At 40.6% G+C, this 23,269-nt stretch overlaps 1 protein-coding gene across 4 annotated transcripts; it reads right to left on the minus strand.

Annotated features, from left to right (window-relative positions):
• Nucleotides 1-5,457: 5,457 nt before the first annotated feature.
• On the minus strand, nt 5,458-22,919 carry xirp1 (xin actin binding repeat containing 1). 4 transcript variants are annotated; one of them, XM_032565768.1, is made up of 9 exons: nt 22,778-22,919; nt 22,153-22,297; nt 22,018-22,072; nt 21,080-21,370; nt 20,785-20,863; nt 14,594-14,745; nt 14,397-14,441; nt 8,164-12,591; nt 7,588-7,730 (listed from the first exon to the last, which is right to left on the minus strand). In XM_032565768.1, exons 1-9 carry the CDS (start codon nt 22,902-22,904, stop codon nt 7,728-7,730), a joined length of 5,325 nt encoding a protein of 1,774 aa, XP_032421659.1. In that variant the 5' UTR covers nt 22,905-22,919; the 3' UTR covers nt 7,588-7,727. The 4 variants fall into 4 exon arrangements, with proteins under 4 accessions (XP_032421657.1, XP_032421656.1, XP_032421658.1 ...); XM_032565766.1 differs by having other exon boundaries at nt 5,458-12,591; nt 14,397-14,438; XM_032565765.1 differs by having other exon boundaries at nt 5,458-12,591.
• Between the last annotated feature and the right edge of the window lie 350 nt (nt 22,920-23,269).

The following is a 23,269-nucleotide window of genomic DNA, read 5'->3' on the forward strand; positions in this document are numbered from 1 at the left end:
TCGTTTCTTTTGCCGCATGTCTTTCCTCTCGCTGCTCCCTTCATGTTGGATTACTGAAATGTGGAGGCCACTAGTGCCGAAAAAATTCTTTAAAAAAAATAAAAAAAATCCCCCATCACTCCTGCATTTCCACGAATGACCATCGGGGGCGCAGTTTTTCAGCAAGATAGCACCCGTTAATGCAGTCCATGGAAATATGGGCTGCCTTTATCACGCAGATTACATTTTCTTCTTTGTTGTATCTTTATGTTTACCTGGAATCAAATAAAAATTTCCTACCCCTGCCCCCTCAACCAAAAAAAAAGATAAATATATCCTATTTACGTTAAACTTAGAAAATGACTCAACCATGTCATAGTTCATACATTTGAACGTTTATTACACAAGTCATTGATGAATACATTCAGAGAAAGGACTATTCATTTACAAGATACATTTTCATATATCTTCTCTTAAATCTTTCTTACGTTTGTATCTATTAACAAAAAAATCTTCCTGCAAATCATTTGACGTTATCCATAATATAATATGTACATAAATTGTTCTTTATTGAAAGAGTACTTAACAAACAAAAAAATTCTAATCTGATTGAATTTGGTAAAAATATGTAATTTAGTTGATTTGTTCATAATGTGTATCCACTGGCTTGCCAGGGTCGGATCTGTAAACGGAAGTCAAAACAAAAGCCCGACATTACCCAAGCAAATCGTCCATCCAGCTGCTGCTTTCTGATTTCTGCTCAGTGTTGTTGCCTTCAGAGACCAACAGATTATCTCCAAACACATCAGCATCGCTTGGTTCTCCTACGGCGAGTAACTGTGCATCTGTGGCAAAAATGTCTCCAGCAAAAAGATCTATCTGAGTGGGAGGAGCGACAGTGAACGATGCGTCAGATCCGAGCAAATCGTTCAGTGAGTTAGAAACGTTGGAGATGTTTGGTTGCACTGGAAACAGAGCTGTGCTGTCTGAGGTATGACTAACTCCAAAGATGTCATCAGGAAAGGCAGAAAATTGATTTGTTGAAACTTCTTCTCCATTTGGGTCAGGCGCGTCGAAAAGAATAGGCTGAGAGAAGAGATCGTTGCTCGAGCCGAATATGTCGAAGTCAGCAATCTGGTCATTTGTTTGGTTGACTCCACTGAAAGGGTCCGGGTTGTCTTCTTGCTTTACGGAGAGTAAAGCTGAGTCGGGGTCAGGTGGTGGATCTGTCATTACGAGGGAAGCCTCTGTCTCAGCTGACAGCAGCTGAGTGTCCATCAAGCTGAAATCATGAGGAAGAGCTGCAGCAGTCTCAGCTGAGGCACTCAGAGGGGAGGAACCTGCCAGGCTGGAGCACTCAGACAAATCAAAGAAGTTGGTCTGATCTTGTGGATTTTCAGCACTGGAGCTGAAAAGCGTTTCACTGCTCAGGTTTCCTCCCGTTTCATCGGGTGCGTCAAGCAGTTTGTCTGAATTTGGAGAAGATTCGTCGGTACTTATCTGAATGGATCCTTCACCCGCCTGGGTTGAACTCACAACTTCTCCGAAGTTATCATCAACAACAGGATGAGTTAAATGTTCATCACTGCTTCCTTCAGGTGTCGACTCAATGACTGATTCTTCTGGGTCTGGGTTTGGTAAATTCGTATCAGTAAGGAGGATTTCAGGTTGTTTTTCTGGATCACTTGCAGACTGATCTGTAGCTGCAGTGATATTTAAATCTGATTCTTGATAGGCTGGGTTTTCATCAGTTTTCTCTGGAGTTGGTAGATCCTCACTGGTTTCTTTGATGGATTCCTGGGACAAGTTGACCTGCTCTATAGATGTGCTGATAGTTTCCTCAGAAAGCTCTGAGCTTGTCTGATTTGGAGCTTCTGGTTCCAAAGGTGCAACTTCAGAAATGTTCTCCCCCTTATTCTCTTCCGTCTTAGTCTCTGGTTCCATCTCTGCTGTCTCATTAGCGGTATTGGTTTTGGTATGTTCCTCTGGCTGTGCAGGTGTTTTTGTTGCGTCAGAGGATGATTGAAACAGTCTTCCAAACAGTCCACCACCAGGTTTCACATCAGTTTTCTTTGCATCCTTTGTTTCTACTCTTGTTGCTTTGTCGTTACCAGTTGATGTAAAGAGCTTCGTCAAAGGACTCTTTCCTTTGGACAAGGATCCTAGTTTGGTTTTTGAGTTTGTTCTTGGTAGAGCCTTCTTCTGAATTGCAGTGTTTTCTTTCTCACTGTTCGAACTGGCTGTTGTCAACTGGTTTTCATTCATTTCAAGACTGGCCTCCTCTTCGGTCACATGTCCCGCAGGATTTTGTGGACCATTCAGATCCTCAGAACCACATGTGCTGACCTGACCCATTGAAGCAACATCTGCTTTCTCAGATGGTTCATGTTGTGTTGTATTATCTTCAGTCAAACTGGATATGTCTGTGTGACTTTGACAATCAAGTGAGCCTTTGACCTCCTCCACATCTTCTGGCAGAGTTACATCATCCATTCGTGGCATTTCCTGCCTGGTCTCCACATCAACATTGGACTCCTGGTTTGGTTCAGTTGTTGGGTCTCTGTTGTCTTGACATAGAGTCATCTCAGGGGTTCCATTACTTTCTTCAAGTCCATTGCTTAAAGAATCTACTTCCATGTCATTGGTCTCTGTTTCATGCTGGGAGCTACTTGTAAGGCTTTGCTCTGATTGCTCTGGGGGGTTTTCAGATTCAGCTCCAGAACCGATCTGCCTAGACTGGTCGCACAAAGCCACGTCAACCTTCTGAGCAAATCGGACAGATTTCCGAACTTTATTTTGAGAGGCTTCCAGATTGTTAGAAACTGGACTGCTGTTCAGTTTCGAAAAGGTCACCACTCTTGTCTGAACTGCTCTTTGGTTTTTCACAGAGGTGCGCAAAGGAATTTCACGCTCCATTGGAGGGATGGAGATTTGGGCTGCTTTTGTTGAATCCTTCATTGACACTGGTTTCCCAGGAGGCGACTTTTTAGCTGAGACCAAATTTACTGTCTTAGATTGTCCCTTCCCTGCTGTGTTTGTCATTTCTCTCCTATAGTCAGGTTTGTCACTCCTCCAACGCTCTGATTCACCGACGGTAGCCGGTTTGCCGGCTTCATGCGCCTTATTTTTCAGCACTGGTGCATTTGTCAGCTGTGTTGGATTGGCCCTGGTAATATTCCTCTCTGGAGGCCATCTTACTTTCAGCTTGCCCTTAACATCAGCAACACTCTTATCCTTGCGCTCGTTTATGCCAGCCGTCGGACTGAGCAGCTCAGCAGGCGTTTTTAAGTTGTTTTTGGTTATTTTGGACGTGGCTTTGGCATCGGGCTCATCTGTTCCTGTATTTTTGTGAAGCCAGCGGTCTTTATGTTGTGTGTGCCCAAATCCTTCATCGTAGTTCCCCCTTCTCTTAAACAACTGCTGGTAGTGGGAGATGCAGTAGAACTCTCCATAAAGGGATGAATAGTTGTGAGTGCTGCAATGCAAACAAAAAAATAGTTTAATGTTTGGTTTTTTTTAATCCTTCTTACTCTGGCTGTTACTATTATGACGGCCAGCTATAAAGGATTGTAGAGGACTCTTTTTAGCAGGTTTATAGTAAGATGTGTCTCACCTGAGCTTCTTCTTGCAGTGCTTGCAGCAGAAACAGTTGTGGTGCAGGGTTAGCTTGTTGACCACCATTCTTTCCACCGGGTACACCGGTGTCAAGCAGGCAGAACACATCTCGTTGGCAGGTGACCGGAACTGTGATGACGAAAACATAATTTCTTTTACAGTAAAGTTATGTTGCATGTTTGTGTTTGGCCTTGGTCAACGCTGCACTTACGACACTCTAAGATTTCTTCCGGATCAAAGAGACACATTGGAAAATGTCAGACGTCACACCAGTGAGACTGCTAGAAGCATTTCAGGAGTGTCTGATGAACATGCGACTTAAGGTTTGGGCAAATTTTAAATAATAAAATATGATGAGTTGAGTGACACAAAGGTCTGAGTCATTTCTTGAGACAATACGAGATCGCAGCTGCAGTGAAGGTTCAGAATTATGGAGACATCTCCAGTCATCCATTGCTGCTGTAAAGAGTGCTGTCAAAACATATCGGTTCCTTTAATGGAGGTCTTCTGGTCATCTATTTAAGTCTCACCGAAATATTTCAGGTCATCAAACTAATTCTGATAATCATAGAGATAATGATAAATGCAAAAATAACCCTCTTAAACACCAATTTTATTGGGAAAAATGTATCCAAACCAAACTTTGTGTTGCTTTTTGAGATCTTTTAGGTAACTTTGTGTTGTCCAAAGACTTTATGAAAGTCATGTTTTGATTTTAGAGGTCCGGCAGTAATCACGCATCAGCAACATGCGCTGAAAAAAAGAGATTTTGTTGTTGCTGTTCAGGCAAATTTATTAATTGCATCAGCCACCAGTTATTATTTTATTCGTTTTAAATTATCTGTTTACTAGACTAAGTAGTGCTTGTATCTGTGGATCAATGAAAGCCACCCGCTCCAAACAGTGCAGCTCAGAATGTGAGGCTACAGGCAGAGATACAGGAAGTCATGCTAAATTATAGTTGTGAACTGATAAGTATTAGTTTCCACAACACGATCTCAATCGTAAGGAGGCCCACAATTTGCTAAGTTCGGTTAAAAGTAATCAACATTTGAAAAGGGAAGTCATTTTTCTGCAGTTTTTATTTTACTTAGGTAAAATAACCTATATTTTACCAATTAGTTTTATTTTGTAACCAGGTTGCTGTGTATTGCAGACTTCTGCCCAGGTCCCTCTTGAAAATGAGATCTACTGTAGATCTCAGTGGGATTTATCTGGTTAGATAAAGGAAAAGAAAAACTAGATTTTGATTATTTTATTATAACTCTGGAGGGGTTTATTTGTTGCTCATTGTCAGGTACGTTTTAAAATCTTGTTCATTTAGCTAAGATTACAGCAAGGATTTAATATTTACATATCTTCTAGCTTTATTTGATTAGAAAAATGTAACTTATGCAGTTCGTATTGTGCTGATCTTGAGATTTGAATGTGTCCTATTTGTTACTGATTAAAATAGTTTGGCGTTTAAAATTTTGTTTTTTTAAGTATCCTTTGAAGCATTTAAGTTTTTTGACATACACGGCATAATACCTGTTAAAATGTAAGGGATAAATATCCCAACCCTAAATACCTTAATGTTTTTCATTCTGCGTCATGGCCAGTACGTATTTTATGTTAAGCTTCAGTTTTGGGACCTTCTGATATGGAGGATGGATCCTGCCAAAATGATCAGTAAATATTCTTATTTGTTGCATCCAAAAAATAAGAGCTTTCCCAACTAATTTGATTATACAGTGTGACAAAAATTAATATTTATAATTTTCAACAATATTAATTTAACATTGTCACTGTCATTTCATTTCCCATTTTATTTAAAATCTTGTTTTATTAATTAGTTTCCTAATTATGGAGTATAAAAAGTCCTTTTACCATTTCTCAAACTTTAATTTATTTGACAATTTTCACATCAAAAAGTACATTATTATTAGTTTTAATAGACAAACATAACAGGTACTTTATCAGGTGGTTACAGTACAAAAAATTAAAACAACTATAAAACAAATGTTTAGCTATTAAAAATTAACATTTTTGTTGTAATAAACTTGGCAAAATTCTTTCATGAAAATACAACATACACACCCTAATGGAATAAGTCTCCTGAATTTACAGGACTGAGTCACTTATTTATTTATTTAGCTTCGGTTGACTGAATGTTACAAACACTGTTTCATTCTGCTTGGCATTGCTCAACACTTTATCTTCGAACGGACGCCCGGATCTTTGCATTAAAGGCGATGTCGTCACTTCATACCTGGCAGGACCTCCCACTACTTCAAACAAAGCCGACGTTTTGCCATCGGGCTGATTAGTTACAAATGTAGAAGTCACAGAAGAAACAAACACGTTGCCGAAGCTGTCGCTCTCCTCGTATGTTTCGCTAACAGTCTTGGTGCCAATTATTCCTGTATTTTGCTCTGGAACAGCCTTTACTTCAAGCACGCTGACTTTGCGTTCTTGGCTGGGACCGCTACTTGATGACTCGAGAACAGAGGAATCCAGATCTTGCTTTGCATCATGGCAGCCACCCGGAGCACTCTTTGTGTCTGGTTTAAATGTCGACATGGTTGGCTTTTGTTGCTCAGAAGGCTTCCTTGCAGAGCGAATGGAGATGAATGATGGTGAAGACTGAGAGGAGGACTGTCTGATAAGTGGCTTACTGTTTGCATTTTGGGGCTCCTCTGGTGACTCTCTTCTAGGACTTGGATTGGTCTTGCTCGACACTATGCTTATTTTCTTGATGCTATTGGCGGGTTGAAAATGTTGCTCAGATTTCAAAGATTCGTCAAAGAGTCCCGACAAGCCTGCAATGTCAGCTTCAGATTTCAGATTGGAAACAGAGTACAGTGCCTTTTTGATTGTTTCTTCAATGTCAACAAGTTTGGCTAATGTCTGTTCCTTCAGCTTCATTATCTCCTTGCTAGCTTTCTCAAGATCTTCAAACGCACTTTCAACTGAGGAAATGCTTTCAAGATCATCGTCCTGTAATTCTGCAACTTTCTTTTCTTCTTTTTTACATTTCTTGGCATTTCTTGACGTGACCATCCAAGGAGGGACATTGCTGTATAATGACTTCAGGGAGGTGGCATCTACACTGCACTGCTCTCCTTCGATCTGCTGCACCTGAGACAGGATTCCTTTGAGTTCTTCTCGTTTCCTCAGATTATCAAAGATTTCCATGGCGGTCTCCGCATTTTCTTTCATGATCTCATCTTTGTGGACTGAAAGTCTTTGCAGTCTTTCCTCCTTGGTCTCTCTTACTTTCTTCTCTCGTAAAACAACGTTATCCCAGAGTTCCTGCTTGTTTTGTTGTAGGTCATTTTGCTGTGAATGATTTATTTCGCCTGTCGTATTAGTTTGTGATGTTTCCACTTCAGTCTTGTGTTGATGTCTGGGAAGGCTAAGCTCATGTTCATGATGCTGAGGCAAATTATTGCCAGTTTGCCTGGGATCACTACTATTATTATAACTCACTTTAACCTTTTTGGACGGCAAAACTCTTTTGTCCAAATCATCTCTGTCCTTTTTTCCAAAGTTCTTAAGAGCAGCCCTCAAGCTCATGTTCATCTCCTGTTTTCCATCTTCTGCATAACTTTTCATGCACATCTGAATCTCCTCAGCTGCATTTATTTTCTGGATCACATTTCTTTCTACTTGCATTTTGTCACTGTTGGACATTGTTAGATGAATGTTGGATTTCCTCTCCGTGAGTGGCGTTTGGAGCTTTGTGTTATCGATCTGAATGTTAGACTGAATTGGCTGATCTTCATTTGACAAATGTGAGCCTTGTGCTTCATCACCATCTCTCTGCATTCTTCCATCATTCCTTTCCTCACTTGGCATGTCTGTAGATTGAATAGGAAACTGCTGGCTTTGTTTTGGAGAAACCTCTGCATTCACGTTGTCGTCAATGGGGCAGATGACTTTGGGAGCAGAAGTTGGTGAGGTGTTTGCTGCTTCCACTGTTATCCATTGTGGCTTTGGTGGTAATGCTGGCTTGTGATTCTTTGGTTTCTTGCTCTCTGCTATGAGTGGAGGTGAGGTTACTCTTTCCAAGCTGGGTAATATAGAGGGTCCATTTGCTAATGGGTTATGGGGTGAAAACTGTGTTGGGTTCCTTGGCTGTCCTTCACAGGTTACTGAAATTGAAGGAGACAATGTTGTGTCAGATAAAGGAATAGGCACCACAACACACTGATTGTGAACAGTCTTGCTCTTCCCTGGGCATGTCCTGCCTGAATTCCTGTATATCATTGCAGCTTTATAGTCTCCCTTGGATACATTTACACTAGATTTCTCAAGAGACTCCAAAGCCAGCTGCACATTTCCTCTCACAACATTTTCCTTATCTACAAACCTCTGCTCTGTTGCTGCACTCTGCAGAGACCTAATGGCTGCCTTCACATCTCCTCTAATGACTTCTTCTATTTCATCTTCAGTTGTCTGACCATTAAAATCACAACCTACAAATAAAGGCATTGGTTGCTGGGCACAATTGCTGACTACAACTGCACTTGGTTGACAATTTTCAAAGGAAATGTGGCTTTCCTGATCCTTCTCTGCATCACTGACCTGTGGATAAGTCTTGTTTTGCTGGCATCTTGAGGAAGACGAACATGTAGATTGTGCCACAGTCGAAGAGCTTTCCTTCTGCACCGACACCCCCAGATTATATATTTTTCCAGGAACAATGACCTCCCGCTCCACCTGCATACTTTGCTGCTTGGCCATTTCAAGGGACTTTTTAGCTGCTCTCACATCTCCAGATACAATCACTTCTTTCTGTGGTTGGCTTCCTTCGTCTACAGGACCATGAGCTGACAAGTCCATTTCATAGATGGTCCCGGGTTTAATCATCTCCCTCTCCACACTCATGCTTTGCTGTTTTGCACGCTCTAATGATTCCATTGTTGCCTTAATGTCTCCAGGTACAACTTCCTCTTTATCCACAATCACTGGTTGCTTTGCAGCCAGTTGTTGCTTTGCTGACGACACATCTCCTGGGATTATTTCTTCTCTTGGAATACAGCAATCGACACTGACAAAGGGCTCAGATGAGAAAACCTTTTTGGTGTTCTTTACATCTCCTGGCAAAACATCACAAACGGTTCTCTCAACCTGCTCTTTTTGCTGGCAGAGGTTTCTCTTTGCTTCCTGCACACCCCCCTGAACTGTTTCAACTTGCTCCTTCACCCAAAGGCCACAAGCAGCTTCAAATTCAGATTCCTCAGTATGAAGACTCTTCAAGTAATGAAGGTCTCCCTTTTCAATGCAGCTTTTATATAAATTCACATTGCCCTTTTCATTTTCATCCACTCTACACAATGTTGCAGCTCTCTGATTATTGGCAGTAGCCAAGAGATTTCCGATTGTAGTTTTCACATCTCCCCTTTCCATAACATGACTCTCAGTTTTCATCTCACTATTGCAGATTAAAGAAAAAACGGACATTTCTCCTCTTTCCTCTCCAGACTCTTGCATTATAATTCCCTTTTTGAAATTCTTGTCCTGAACAAGCAAGTCATCTATCATCTGAGCAATGTTTTGTATCCTTCGATCTCGCTCAATGTTGGCAGCTGTCGTTGACTCAAAGACTGGCAGCTCCACCACAGTGGTGTTGATTTGACCCTTTTCGACTTCTCTCAGAAGAGTAACTTGTGGCTTGATTGTTGGTTTGAGCAGAAGTTGCAACATGATGTTTCTAATGTTGCCAGCAACAATGTCCTCTTTTTGAATTTGCACACCTTTGCTGGATTCCAGGAGGTATTTTGCCATGTTAACATGCCTCCTTTCGTTTTCTTCTATTATTATGCCACTGGAGTGGACAAATTTGATTTCATACAGGTATGAAAGCGTGTCAGCCACACTGTTGGCAGTGATTTTATCCAGAGGCGTGGTCTCGAAAAGCCAGGTAGTGCACTTCACATCAGCTTTGGGTATCTCCTCGGTGGCTTGTGCTAAAGTATCTTTGGACTCCTTGATCTTGTCCAGTGGCTGAGATTCAAACATCCACGTGCAGCGCTTCACATCTCCCTTCTGGTTGTCTTCTCTGTGGACTGTTTTGACTGGACTCTGCTCCTGAGGTTCGCCTTTCAGACTGTCGAGGGTCTGATTCTCAAAAAGCCAGGTGGAGGTCCTCACATCGCCCCGTTGCACATCAGTGACACTAACCATTCTCACAAACTTTTTGTTCGATTGCTCAGATTCAAATATTTGTTTATTCAGCTGGACACTGCTGCCTCCAAAGTCTTCAGTGACCAAAACAGGAGGTTCATCTCGTTCAGTGAGCGAATCCAGAGGTTGCGTCTCAAACTTCCATCTGGCTGATTTTACATCCCCTTTCTTGACATCTTCTTGTGTAACAGCTCGAATCACATAAACTTCATTCTCCGTCTTGATGGCGTCGAGTGGTTTTGTCTCAAACATCCACCTTGCCCCTCTGACATCACCACTCATGACCTCTTCTTTTTTGACAGTGGTCACTTCATGAAACTGCCCCTCTTTGTCTCTGATGGCATAGAGAGGCAGAGACTCAAACATCATGGTGCTGGATTTCACATCAACATTGCCCATAAGGTCTTGCACTGACACTGACTTCTCCTCAATTGGTTCCTTTTGGATTTTGTCCAGTGAAGAGGTTTCGAAGACGAACCTTTTGTTTTGAACATCTCCAGTCTCAAGAACTCCAACTGCCTCCATGCTTACTCCATGCTCATCTTGGTCTCTATTAATCTGGTTCATAGGACAGTTCTCAAACATCCATGTAACTTTATGCACTGAACCTTTTTCAACGTGTTCACCTTGCTTCTGTCCCTCAGCTGTTAACATGATTTCTGACCCAATTTCATCAAGGGATTGGGACTCAAAAAGTTCCTTGACACGTGACACGTCTCCTGACTGAAAGTTGACCTGGCTGATGCATCTTAAGTTTTGTTCTGCATCTGACTCTTTTTTTATCCGATCCAAAGTTTCTGTTTCGAATAGATGCTTGACTGTCTGAACAGCAACCTCTGGTTTGACAGAGTCCCTCTTAGTGCTGCACAGCTTCAAGCTGTTCGGCTCACCATCTCTGATGGTGTCCAAGGGTTGTGACTCAAAAAGCCAAGTCATAGACTTGACATCTGTGTCGACAGCGTCTTTATCCTCGGTTTTTCTCATTTTGTCATACAACATATCCATTGGTTGTGTCTCAAATAACCATTTGCAGGTCTTGACATCGCCTTTGCAAGACTCCTTTTCAGCCGAAGAGCTTTGTTCTGTTTTATTGAATTTGCAGTGGATTCCATCAATGGTCTGGGTTTCAAAAAGCCACTTTGCTGTCTTAACATCACCTGTAGTGTCCTCCTGTCTGGTGATGCCTTTGATAATCTCAACATCTTTTCCATCTCCCAGCTGATCTAAAGGCTTGGTCTCAAACATCCACTTGTAGTTTTTGACTTTCCCGTTGATGAATTCCTCCCGGCTGACTGTCGTGACCTCATGAAGGTTTCCAGAACTATCTTTTATTGCATATAGAGGGCTGGTCTCCATCACTGCCTTGTTGGTTTCCTGCCTCTCAGCCATCTGCTGTTCCAGCTGAGCAATTTGACTTAAGGGGATCGTCTCAAAAAGTTGCTTGAACCCCGTAACATCCCCCTTTTCAATCTCTTGTTCTTTAAACAAAGTATTCTTTTGAAAGCTGACATTTTCAAACATGAGCTTTTTGCCTTTCACTTCCCCTTGTTCTTCAGCTGACAGACTGATTTTCTTCAGACGCCCCGCTTTGCAGCCGTCACTGAGCACCTGCATGGGCTGAGTTTCAAACAGCCACATTGAAGACTTGACATCTCCCCCAATGATTGCTTCTCTCTCCAGAGAGTTTTCTCCTAGGGCTGCCCTGGGTTGCGTCTCAAACAGCTTCTTTTTGTTGACAACATTAGCTTCGCCTGCGTTGCCGGCATCTACTCCATGAAACGTATCTACTCCTGAAACCTCTGTAATCGTGTCAAACGACTGAGTTTCAAACATCCACCTTTTCTGGTCGACGCCTTCTCTGTGCCCTTCCTCCAGCGATATACCCCGGATGATTTTCACTCCATCACTTCCTTTATTGATCGTGTCCAAAGGCTGGGTTTCAAAAAGCCACCGGGCAGTGTTGAGTTTGCCACTATTGATCTCCTCCCTACAGATGGATTTAATCTCGTGGATATTGCCGCTGTTGTCTCTGATGGCACAGCAAGGTTCTGTCTCAAACAGCTTCAAGGTTTTCCTGACATCGCCTCTCTGCTCCTGAAGCTCAGATTTCAGTTTCAGGACGCTACAGTCTTCAATGGAATTGCACCGGCCCAAGTCGCTCAGTGGTTTGGACTCAAAAAGAAGTCGAGCCCCTCTTACATCGCCAGACTGAATGGGTTCTTTCAGAAGGGCCTCTACCAGTTCACCTTCGTCAGCTTTGGATTTACTTAGAGCATCTAAAGGTTGGGTTTCAAACAACCATGTGGACGTTCTCACATCCCCTCTGACGGACGTTTGTCTTTTAGTCGCCATGTGTTGGGTGCTGTCGATGTGCTCAAACATCGTAGAGGTGCTTCTGACGTCTCCGCCTTTTAATTCCTCTGTATCCAAGAGTTTCTTAGTTTCGTGAGGATCTCCGATATTGTCGAGAGTCCAGTTTTCAAAGATCCACCTCATGGACTGAACTTCTCCCTGATAAGCTGCGTCTGCTGCCTGAGTGTTTTCTGCCTGCACTGCTTGCATTATCTCATCATCGACAGCGTCGTCAAGACTTGCTTGCAGGCTGGGGTGGATATGTTTGTAGAGCCTCTTCAGCTCACTCTTCTGCCGTTGCTGGTAGAATGTGGAGAAGGTTTCTTTAGGTGGAGGCAAAGGGAGGCTACTCAGAGTCATTGGCCCTTCATAGTCAAAGGGTCTGGGTGGGACAGGAGGAGGTGGAGGAGGAGGCAAGTCATCTTCCTCATGAAATGGTTGTGAAACTGTGATTTTCCTTTCTGCATCAGCCATCTTGAAATACATAAAAAGACAGATGGAACAGTATAAGGATTAAAATCGTCAAAAACTGTATTACAAATAAATATATTGAGAATGTATATGTAGTTATGGGAGTCATACTTTACCTTTTATTATGTTTATATGTAGTTTTTCACAGCAAACCATCTTCTATCACACCAAAGTTAAGAAAAGACTCAGCAGTTGTTAGTAGGCACAGTTTACACACATCCAGAACATTCGATATGACTTACAGGAGGTAAGTCGTATCTGAGGTTTTGAGACCAAAATAGACTTTTTTTTTCTTCTTTTCTTTATTGTATAGTTAAGCCTGAAATGATATATAGCCCTGGCAGCTAATCTTTTCATTTTGCCAACATGTTTCTTCTGACTGAACCTGAGCTAGAATCTAGGGAGCGAGCTAAAGATTAGGGTGATGACATGAAGTCCTTCCAACTTCAAAGACCATAGAGCTCACAATCAAAGATAAATCATGGGTTTTTTTTGTTTTTTTTAGTTAAGACCCTCTTTACTTTGATATCTTTTGATAGATGCCGGTCTCATTTCCAGACAGACATCAAACTTTTTGGTCGGTTAAAAATTATGGTAAATCTATATATGCAGAGGGAATAAAAGATTTTGGCTTAAATGCATTAATTCAGGGGTTTGAAAGTCATTTTCATTTTGGGCCATATCAAATCTAAATGTTAAAGGGCCAGAATATATTGACAAAACCAATTAAACTGTTAAAATATCAATAAATAGCTGTTCCTCCACAATTTTGTGATTTATTTTAGTGGGGGGGTTGCAATCAAAATTACAGATTTAGAATTTTTACGATATTTGTGCTAATATGTGATGTTGAATGTCATTTCTTATTACTCACCATGTCAGCTATAACTTGAAGGTTGAGACATTGGATTGAAGTATTACACTTCAATACAATGTTTTCGACCAATTTTGAGAAAACTTGCAGTAAGATTAGAAGAAAATATGCAAACTTGTTGATTTTGTGTGAATTTTGCAGACTTATTGATGTAATGTGGCGTCTAGAGGGCCACATAAAAAGCTACGGTGGGCCAGATTTGGTCCTGGGCCTTCAGTTTCACACCTGTGCATTAACTAATGGATGCTTCACCCACATTTTATTTCATAGATTAATAAAGAAAGCTCACTGATATTTAAACCAAATTCAAATCAGATCAGATGGTCTCCAAATCAGATATGGATCCAACGCAAATGTTTGACAAAAAGGTTTTCTTTTTTTTTTTTTTTATCTCTCCATGTAATGTATGACGGTTTTTCATTTTAATTTCATTTAATTTCATTTTCATAAAATTTCAAGGGTAACCTGATGTCTTCTTAGTATCATGTCTCTTTAGTAAAGCTACATAAGACAGTTGAAAACTTCTGTTATATATTTACCTATTTATGATATTTGGTTCATTAACTACAAATATACTTGTTTAGTTTTACATTTAGTTCAAATGTGTTTTCTGGACTTTCTGGTTTTGCAGAAAGACGGATAAGTACATTTAGAATTTATAATTCGATTAAAAAATCTCCAAATATGAAAATGATCCTTATTATGGTTTTAAGTTTCAGATTAAGTTTGCCTTTTTATTCAATATTTCTTTCCCATGCAAAATAAAGCTGCCATACATGCTTTGTGATTAAACACCTTTTCTGTTGTATTAAATAATAATAATTATTTTTTATTCTTATGATGTTTAATATGTCATGCGGGGAAAAGAAACACAGCACACATTAGTGAGGAAACATACTACTGAATAAGAGATGCGAATTAAACGACAAACTACCTTGCTGGTTTTAGTCTTCGTTCGTGGAGTTCCTCTGAATTCCTGCTGAAGACAAAAGAACAACTCAGGACAGTAAAACACAATAAATGTGAGCCAAACATGTACTTTTTAAAATCATTGGGCTGTTCTAATGATTCTCTTCTGGAACCAGTGCTCTTGTTATATGGGGAGGAATGAGAAGCATTTCAGGAACTCACTGGCTGTTCTGAGCCGCCCACCGAGTCAATGGCCGCTGTTCTCGACAGATATAGAGCCAGTCTGTCTTTGACTGAGGAGGAAGTAGATGTCCTATCTCTGGATTGTCCTGTGGAAGTGCCTCCTTTGCTCAGTGATGGACTATATTTATCATCTGCAGAGAAAAAAAACCCATCAACTTTATTTTCACCTTGAATTAAGATGTTTAGTTGTTTGGACATCCACTTTAAAAGTTGGATAAAACTCGGGCGACAGTCTGTGTCTCTGGTCTGTGAGACGTTTCATGATGACAGGTTTCATTTTTGGATTCCCCTCACGGTGTCACGGTGACAAAGGCATCCATCTAATCTCTGCTGCAGCTTCAGATGGACTCACAAAAGCTTGTGCATTCTGCATCATTTAGTGAAAATAGGAGTATTTCTTAATAGGCAAATCTTCTTCTAAAGACTTTGATCCTAAATATGCCAGCAATGAGACCGTCACCGGACCGCATGCCATGGACTGTCTATGGAGCTCAGGAGGGACAAAAAACAACAACTGCTAGCTCAGCTGGAGTGTCCCAGAATGTTTGCGCATTTTTCAGCGTGCTCTCTCTGACGTCAAACGTTTAGCACCTGACCCGAGGAATGCAACGGCTTGACCTCGTAAGAATCCCAGAAATGAGATCAGTCGTGTTTTTGTACCTGAAGATTACAATGAGATCTTCACTTTTTAAAAAAACACAACAGCTGAATTTGTAACCTGTCGCTTTAAGAAAAGACACAACAAACTGAGATAAACAGATAGTGAAGCTTTTTTAGGAGAGGTCCTGCAAAAAGCAGTGAGCAGTATTATCCTGTCTGCAGTGGACACTTCTCTTGGCTCCTTTGCTTAGCATGAATGTAGTTTAGTTGGACCTGAAGCCTGAAGCTAAAACTGGTTTGGTAGGGGCAGAGACCAAAATGTACTTCCAACGTCTTGAAAGATCTCAGTCCATGCAAACCTAATTTATGAACCTTTAGAAAACTGTCAAATATGCTTTTTTCGGTTATTTAAGGAGGAGGATGAATTATCTTCCTGTGTAAAACCCAAAAAAGAGAACAGACAATGGATCTGAGTTGGGTAGTAGCTACTTACGTTTATTCAAGTAACTGTTTGGGAATAAAATGTACTATTAGGAGTATTTTTATTGCATTGTACTTTTTACTTTTACTTGAGTATTTTTTTTTATGAAGTATCACTTCTCTTACGTGAGTAAAAATTCTGGATACTGGGAGTAATTTCCCTAGATGAAAGCGGCCAGAATCCTGTTTTAACCAAAGCATTGCCAGGCACAGACCCACACCTCCAAATTTCATAAGTTTTACATTGAAAGAAATTGATTTGGTAAAAAATTTGCCTTTTGCCTGATTTTGTTATTTTGTACTTATGCTATTCATATAAATTATTTTCACTTTGGTCTTTAAATACCAACCTTTCCACATAACTTTATATTTTGGTCCATCTGATAATGTAAACTGATCAGTTACTCAGGACATGAGAAGCCCTTTTTACTAAATACTTGAGTAATCTCTTGGACAGCTGGTTTTTATTTTTACAAGAATAACGATATGTTAAAGTAGTGCTACTCTTACTTGAGTACAATGTCTGGATACTCTACCCACCTTTACAATGGATATAAAAGTAATCCAGTGTATTTTATTGCTTTTTACACTGTTTTAGTTCCTGGTAGGTCTGTACTTTGACCGGAACTGCTTCAGATGTTTCATTATATGTTTCACACAGTACGATGTTTGGATGCGCACCACCTCCTAGCTTCACTTCCTGCATACATAATTATTGGCTTCTGTTGAATGAAAATGTGACAACAACATAAAGCTCCATAAAACTAGCAGAAACTACTCTCAGCAGAAACTTACTTCAAAAATCTGAATTCAAAGTGTTACCTTTAAGTGTTTACAACAACGATTTTAGCTAAATGAAACAGATCAAACATCATCGTAAGTTTAAAGTCCAACAACTGGGGGTGCTGCACAGACCACCCATGTGTAACTAATGGCCAGATTGAAACACACCTCGCTTGTCACCCATTAAGCCCTCACAGGACAAAAGGATGGACCCGCGAGCTGGCGCCTCTCACGATCCTGGACTTAAAGCATTTTCATACATGAGTGGACAGAAAGAATGAAGTCACCGAAGGCCTTGCATGCTGAAATCCTGGTCCATCAAACTCTGAGGTCACCCATCGCCGGTGTGTTCACAAAACATCTTGGTATCAAATCAACACAGATTAAAAGCTTGATGGCTTTAGGGACTGTAGGAAATCTGAGCACGTTCTATGTGATTCCCACATTTTTACAGCCATTTCCCCGGGAATGGAAAGGAGCTATTAGTGTCACATTGATGGGTGGGTGTTGACGACTGGCAGCTGTGCAAGTGGCGGTGAATTGCAGTTGCTATTTGTTCTTCACCACCTTCCCCGCCATCAGCTGTTCAGGATTGTTGCCACATTCGTAGACTGCAGTAAAATCCTTAACACTAAGGGAAAAGAAAAACTGCTCATCTGGATGGATTCCTCACTATCTAATTAACACATACATAACATATCACTGTGTAGCTCCCATTAATATAAGCAAAGTTGGGTTTTACTGCTCTTACTTTAAGGTGATATCTACAAATAATGAACCAAATCTGCAGCTTTCAGCCTAATTGGGCCATGAATGTTGACCAGCCACAGGTGGAAAGAATAGCCAAGTAGAGTAGTATTACTTCAACATATTTTCACTTAAATATAAGTAAAAATAGCAATTGAAGATATTACTCAAGTAAGACCAAACAATTATTTGGTAAAAAAAAAAAACGCCTACTGAAGTATTAACTGTTCAAAATATTGATAATTTAATATTTTAAAATTACATCATAATACGGACCAAACTATAAAGTCATGTGGAAATTTTGGTATTTTAAAGACCAAAATGAAAATAATTCATATAGGTGACATGATTGCAAAAATAACGAAATCAAGCAAAAGAAACATTTTTTCTAAATGAATTTCTTTCAATATAAAGATAAAGGATAAAACTTTAACAAAAACTACAGATGTGTGTTTAAGTCTGTGGTGATATTTTGGTTAAAACATGTTTGTTCTTCATTCAGTGAACTTACTAATAGTGGGTAATCCAGAAATTTTACTGAAGTAAAAATAGTGATGCATCATAATAAAATTACTCAAGTAAAGGTAAAAAGTACAGCATAGTAAAAACACTCCTACAAGTTTTTCTTCTTTTCCAAAAAGTTACTCAAGTAAATGTAACTGACTAAATGTAACTAGTTATTACCCAACTCTGTGACCAACTGGTCCAAAACTTGTCAGTAACATCAACCTGCTGGTTGGGACAGTAAATAAACATCAACAGAAAGCCACGACCTAAAACATGTAGATGTGAAAGCTCTTACTGAGGGATGAGGATTCAAAGATAGCGAGGTGCTTCACATGTGTTCGGAAGAAGCAGCAAATTTAAAGGGAAATTGTACTTTCTACAACATGTCTGCAGTTCATTCAATCTCTGAGAGAGCAAGACTTTCAATAGAAAACAGGAAGGTTCGATACAGAACAGCAAACTTGCCCTGTTTCGTTGTTTTTGTGGTAATAGAAATTGATGGTAGCAATCTACATTCTCAAGGCGACAAACACAGCTAGCATTTTAAGCATGCTGGCTGGGCTAGTTGCTATTGTGCGATGTTGAAGATAGTTTAAACCTTTGATAACAACAAAATGTTTTTCTTGTTTTTAAAATTATAGAGTAACCCTGTTTTACAGGCAATGCTCTCACACAGCAGTATGACATTGCTTCTTCCAAAAAGTAATTCATGATGATTCAACAAAGGAAGGAAAAAAAAAATATTTCGCTGCATTGTTCAGTTATCTTCTTATGCAGCAGCTCCTACTGAGAGCTACAGTTACATACAGATCAGAATCAGGTAAAAGTTTTGGAACAACTAGAGATTCTAATTTAGCCACAAAACGCTGATCATTGCATCGCACTGAAAGACCCCGTCTGAATATCTGATTAATGCCAGTCTTTGTATTCATAAATAGGAGGAGTACAACAATCATGAACTAATTAGAGATAAGATTCTGCATTTACATGTGTTATATGGTTCATGCACTGAGAGAAGGAAATCCTTATTTGCTGGCCAAATACAGCAAAACACACATTAGAAATCGGACAAATCGGCTTCCCACTAAATATTTCATCAGCACCCTGGGCCAAATGACAAAAACACAACTAGTAAGATTTTTTTCTTTTATATAACTTCTCTTGGTACATATTCACATCGGTCTATCATCATCTCCCATTCAGTCTAATTGAACGTATACTCACAGAAACACTGCCCAGCCTTGTTCACCTCCCCGTGTGTCTCTATCTAAATGCTCAAGCTCCTGCGATGTGTCGCCTAGCCTTTCTCCTCTCTTCCTGCGAGCCGCTGACTGAACTTTTCTAGTCCTGAGCTCTCGAGGACAGCTGATTTTTATCTGTCCCAGTGTTACAACTTTGGCTATTTTGGGACAGTGGGCTGGCTGCTGCTACGGGCCTGACTCAGTCACCCCTGTTGGTCACTGATAGACTGGGACACCCCACCACCTCCCTTCCCCACAGCTACATTGTCACCCACTATTACGGGCTCTGGGTGGGACCGTATGTGTGTGTGTGTGTGGGGTGTGTGTGTGTGTGTGTGTGGGGGGGGGGGGGGGGGGGGGTGTGTGGGTGCGTGTGTGTGTGTGTGTGTGGTGGATGCGGGTGAGCATGTTAAAATAACACACGGGAAGTCACGGAAGGCTCTATTTTGGTAGAGTGGTCGAGGGTACTAACGGTCCGACAGATTCAGGGCCTTGCAAAAATATTCGTTCTGTGAGTTTCGTTACATTTTATCACGTTACAGTCAAAAGTTTTAATGTATTTTATTAGCATTATATGTGACAGATCAACACAATGCCACCCTGAGTCGACACTTTTTAGAATCAGCTTTTGATGCAGTTACAGCTGCAAGTCTTTCCGGGTGCGACCCTATCAGCTTCCCAGATCTAAAGGAGGAATTTTTATAAGTTATTCTTTACAAAATAGGTCAAGCTTAGTCGGCTGGGATGGACAGCAATATGAATTTCGAAGACGTTATAGAAGTAGGTTATAAAAAAAACAATGTTTTTTAATCTGTCTTCTTCAAATTCGCTGTAACACAGACTGCTGCAGGAGAGCTTCCATCACCATCTACAATAACTCTGAGTATTTTTTTATTAATATGAGTTACAACAACATTTATTTTCCCTTTGGGATCAATAGATTATTTTTCAATGGAATTGAATTGTATTTTGGTTAGCGACTGACTAGGCCCTTGTAAGTCTGTAGCTAATTCAAATCGTTAGCCAGATGCTAACAAACCTGGGGGGGGGAAAGGAATAGCTAAAAGAATTTGTTGTGAAAAATTTAAAAAGTGGAACATTGATTTTAAAAAAATAGATAAAAATAAACATTCTGAATACTTTCAGCAGGTCCTGAATAAAGATACGTTTCTCCTGTTGTTGGTAAGAATTTTTAACATCCCAATTTTTTTATGTTTTGGTTTTTCAGACAGCACATCGTGCCTTTAAATGCCCACTCTACCCTTCTGCCTTCCCCTTACTCATACTAACCAACATCGCAGGGCGAAGACGTCAGAGTACCTAAGCAATTTCAGTTCCACTGCTTACAGGGCCAAGGTCTGCATGGCAGACAGAGCTGTCGGCGATGGCCTCACTCCTATCTTGAGCCTGTGTGCAGGACTCATAGCTATGTACCTACACCACAACATCCTTGTCTTTATTTAGCTTTTCCCCCCTTCCCCATGAAAACAGCACAGGGGTCACCGCTCAACAACCGTTTTCAAGACTCACCCCATGACACTTTAAATCTCACTAAGGTGGATTGTGACGTATTTGCTGAAATCTAAACATAGATCTATTTGATATGCTGAGTAAATCTAGATATTAAAGCTATCATATTGCCACCATATTTCTAAGAACAGACACATTAACTGTATTTTAAAGGAGCTGGTTGCACACTGACACACCCAGGTATGCATATAAATCATGGTTTTCAGGGGGTTCAGACACGGATCCCGTCTGTCTTCTTGGATGTCAGTGAGGATACACACAATATGAAATGGCTCCGCTCACCGTGTGTGTGTCTGGACGTGGGTCTGTAACTCTCTTGGAGGCCATTCGGAGCCTTTCGACCGTCCACCTGGGTCGTTCTCTGTGGGTGGACAAGAAGTGTAGTTAATCTGTCATTCATGTTCTGATCTCACTTACTGTCCACTATTAAGACGAAGCCTAAAGTTTTGGGCTTTTTTTAAATAAAACTTATAGTTAGTTAGAGTGGCTTAGACTATCCTGTTTCAGGGAGCATAATAGGTAGGCACTGCTTTGTTTAGGCCAGCTCCATATTTTCTCAACAGCCACCGTCTCTTACCTGAATCGTATTTTCCTTCGGAGAGGTGTTGTAGCTCCTCCAGTCCTGCAGAGGACAGTCTCCAGCTGCTTTACCGACGCTTGTGGACGGGGAGTTCAGCCCAAGGCCGCTGTGGTAGTCCTGCTGCAGGCTGGCCTTGGACTCGAACAGCGCCCGCAGAGCTCTGGTGCCAGAAGTCTCTCTCTGCGGGAGGAAGTCCATGGAGCGACTCCTGGACAGATTAGTCCAGGAGCTCCCAGAGTCCCTGCTGTCCAGCCTCCTCCAGCGACTGTCCACACAGGTTACTGACTCCTGAAGACACGCAATGATTTTTAGGTGGTTTTTTTTTTTTTTGGTCGCAATAATGAGAGTCTAGCCTCAGATTAGGGCTGCACCATATTTAGTAATCGATTAATCTTTTGATAATTGTGATAATCAATTAATTGGATCAGATAAATTGACACATTCTACTGATTTTCCACTTAATCACTTAAGCTTTTTTATTCAATATTAGGAATGCATTGGAATGGCAACTAATTCAGTTCATTATTTAAATGACAAAATAAACATTTAACTGCCTAAAAATGTTTATTTTAACATAGCATTCCTTTAGTGATCACTTGATCTTTGGTAATAAAAGATGCATCCGCAGCTCAATACTTTGAACATCAACATATGAAAGGTTCAAGCTTTTCTGCTTGACTGAAACCAATACAGAGTCAAGCTGTAGCATTTATGAGTTTTGACTGGAAGTTCCTTGCAAACAAGGTTTTTTTTTTCCATCTTAAATGTGAGATGTATATATCTTTTTCAAAATTTTGGCTTAATTATTGCTTCGAAGGTGTTGTTCTTTTAGCAGATGGGCGTTTTTCTAACTCCAGTTAACGATTAATTGTTTATTAGATTAGTTGACAGTAATTTCAATAATCAATTAATCCGATTAATCGTTTGAGCCCTACCTCAAATCCTTGCTCTGCTTTTTCTGAAGTCCTTAGGTCTGCACAGCTTTGGTAACTGTTGTGGGGGGAAATAGGCAAATTAATTTTTTGACATTTTCTGGATTGTAGGAATGTCTTCGCCGAGTGTGGACTTACTGCTGCACCAGCTGGGAGACAGACTTCCTGTTCCAGTTTGCTGTCGATGATGCGACCCGTGATCGTTCCTGAGTCCCGGAGAGACTCTTGAGGGACTGAGTCCTCCTCAGGCCAAACGTCTCCATCGCAGTGTCTCTACCAACAGCTACCAATGAGGAAAGAAGAGTTCAAACATTTTACTACCGATCATGCCCTCAGCTCCAAACAACGCGCTGATACATTTAAAGCTGATCAATGTCATTTTGATCGATTGCTTGAATGAAAATCCCCCCCAAAAGCATTACCAATCAATCATAAAGCTGAGGTTTAACTTTACTGGAGTTACTCTGTAACAGGCTCAGACTCTGACGGTCATATGACTCCGTTAATGTTTATAAACTCGGTCACTTCCACTGCAAATCAAGCTGCATCTCACTGCACAAACAGCGAATGATTTAGTCTTTCCAAAAACACGGTGTGAGTAAGTTAAGTAAAGACAAAGCTCTATGCTGCTTTAAATAAATAAATAAATAAACATTTACATAACTCTTTAGAAGTTCAGTATAAATTAATTTCTAGAAGCATGCAGCTACAACACCATTTATGACACAACAATTATCTGACAATTCCAACGAAAAGCTCATACCCGAGGAGTGGAAGATGACAAAGAAGAAGACGAGGCAGCCACTTGCGTGTTGCTGTCCTTCTGTCTGAGTTGTGCCTTTTGGAGCATCTCTCACAAGACACGGCAATTTCTGGTGGCCAAAGTCCATTCACACCTTGTGATACAGGAACATACGGAAATGACTATTTTTTTTTTTATCACGGCATCACCTGATGAATTTATCTGATCCACATTTTGTCGCCACAACCACAAACGTCAGAGCATTTTGTGTAATAGAGCAAAGAAGGGGCTAATAATTGTGAAAAGAAAGAACAAAGCAATGGTTTTCAAGGTTCTTTGCAATTACTAGCCTGAAAAGTGTGGTGTGCGTTTGAATACTTCCTATAATTAGAGCTGCTAGTCTTTTGGGGGGGGGGGGGGTTGCTAGTTTTGCACATCTGCAGACTTACAACATTGCATTTCTGCAATGCCAACTATGTCAGTGTCTGGAGTCACAACTTTTTAAGTCTTGCC

Source organism: Xiphophorus hellerii, chromosome 6 (genome assembly GCF_003331165.1).
Source record: "Xiphophorus hellerii strain 12219 chromosome 6, Xiphophorus_hellerii-4.1, whole genome shotgun sequence".
NCBI classification, from domain to species: domain Eukaryota; kingdom Metazoa; phylum Chordata; class Actinopteri; order Cyprinodontiformes; family Poeciliidae; genus Xiphophorus; species Xiphophorus hellerii.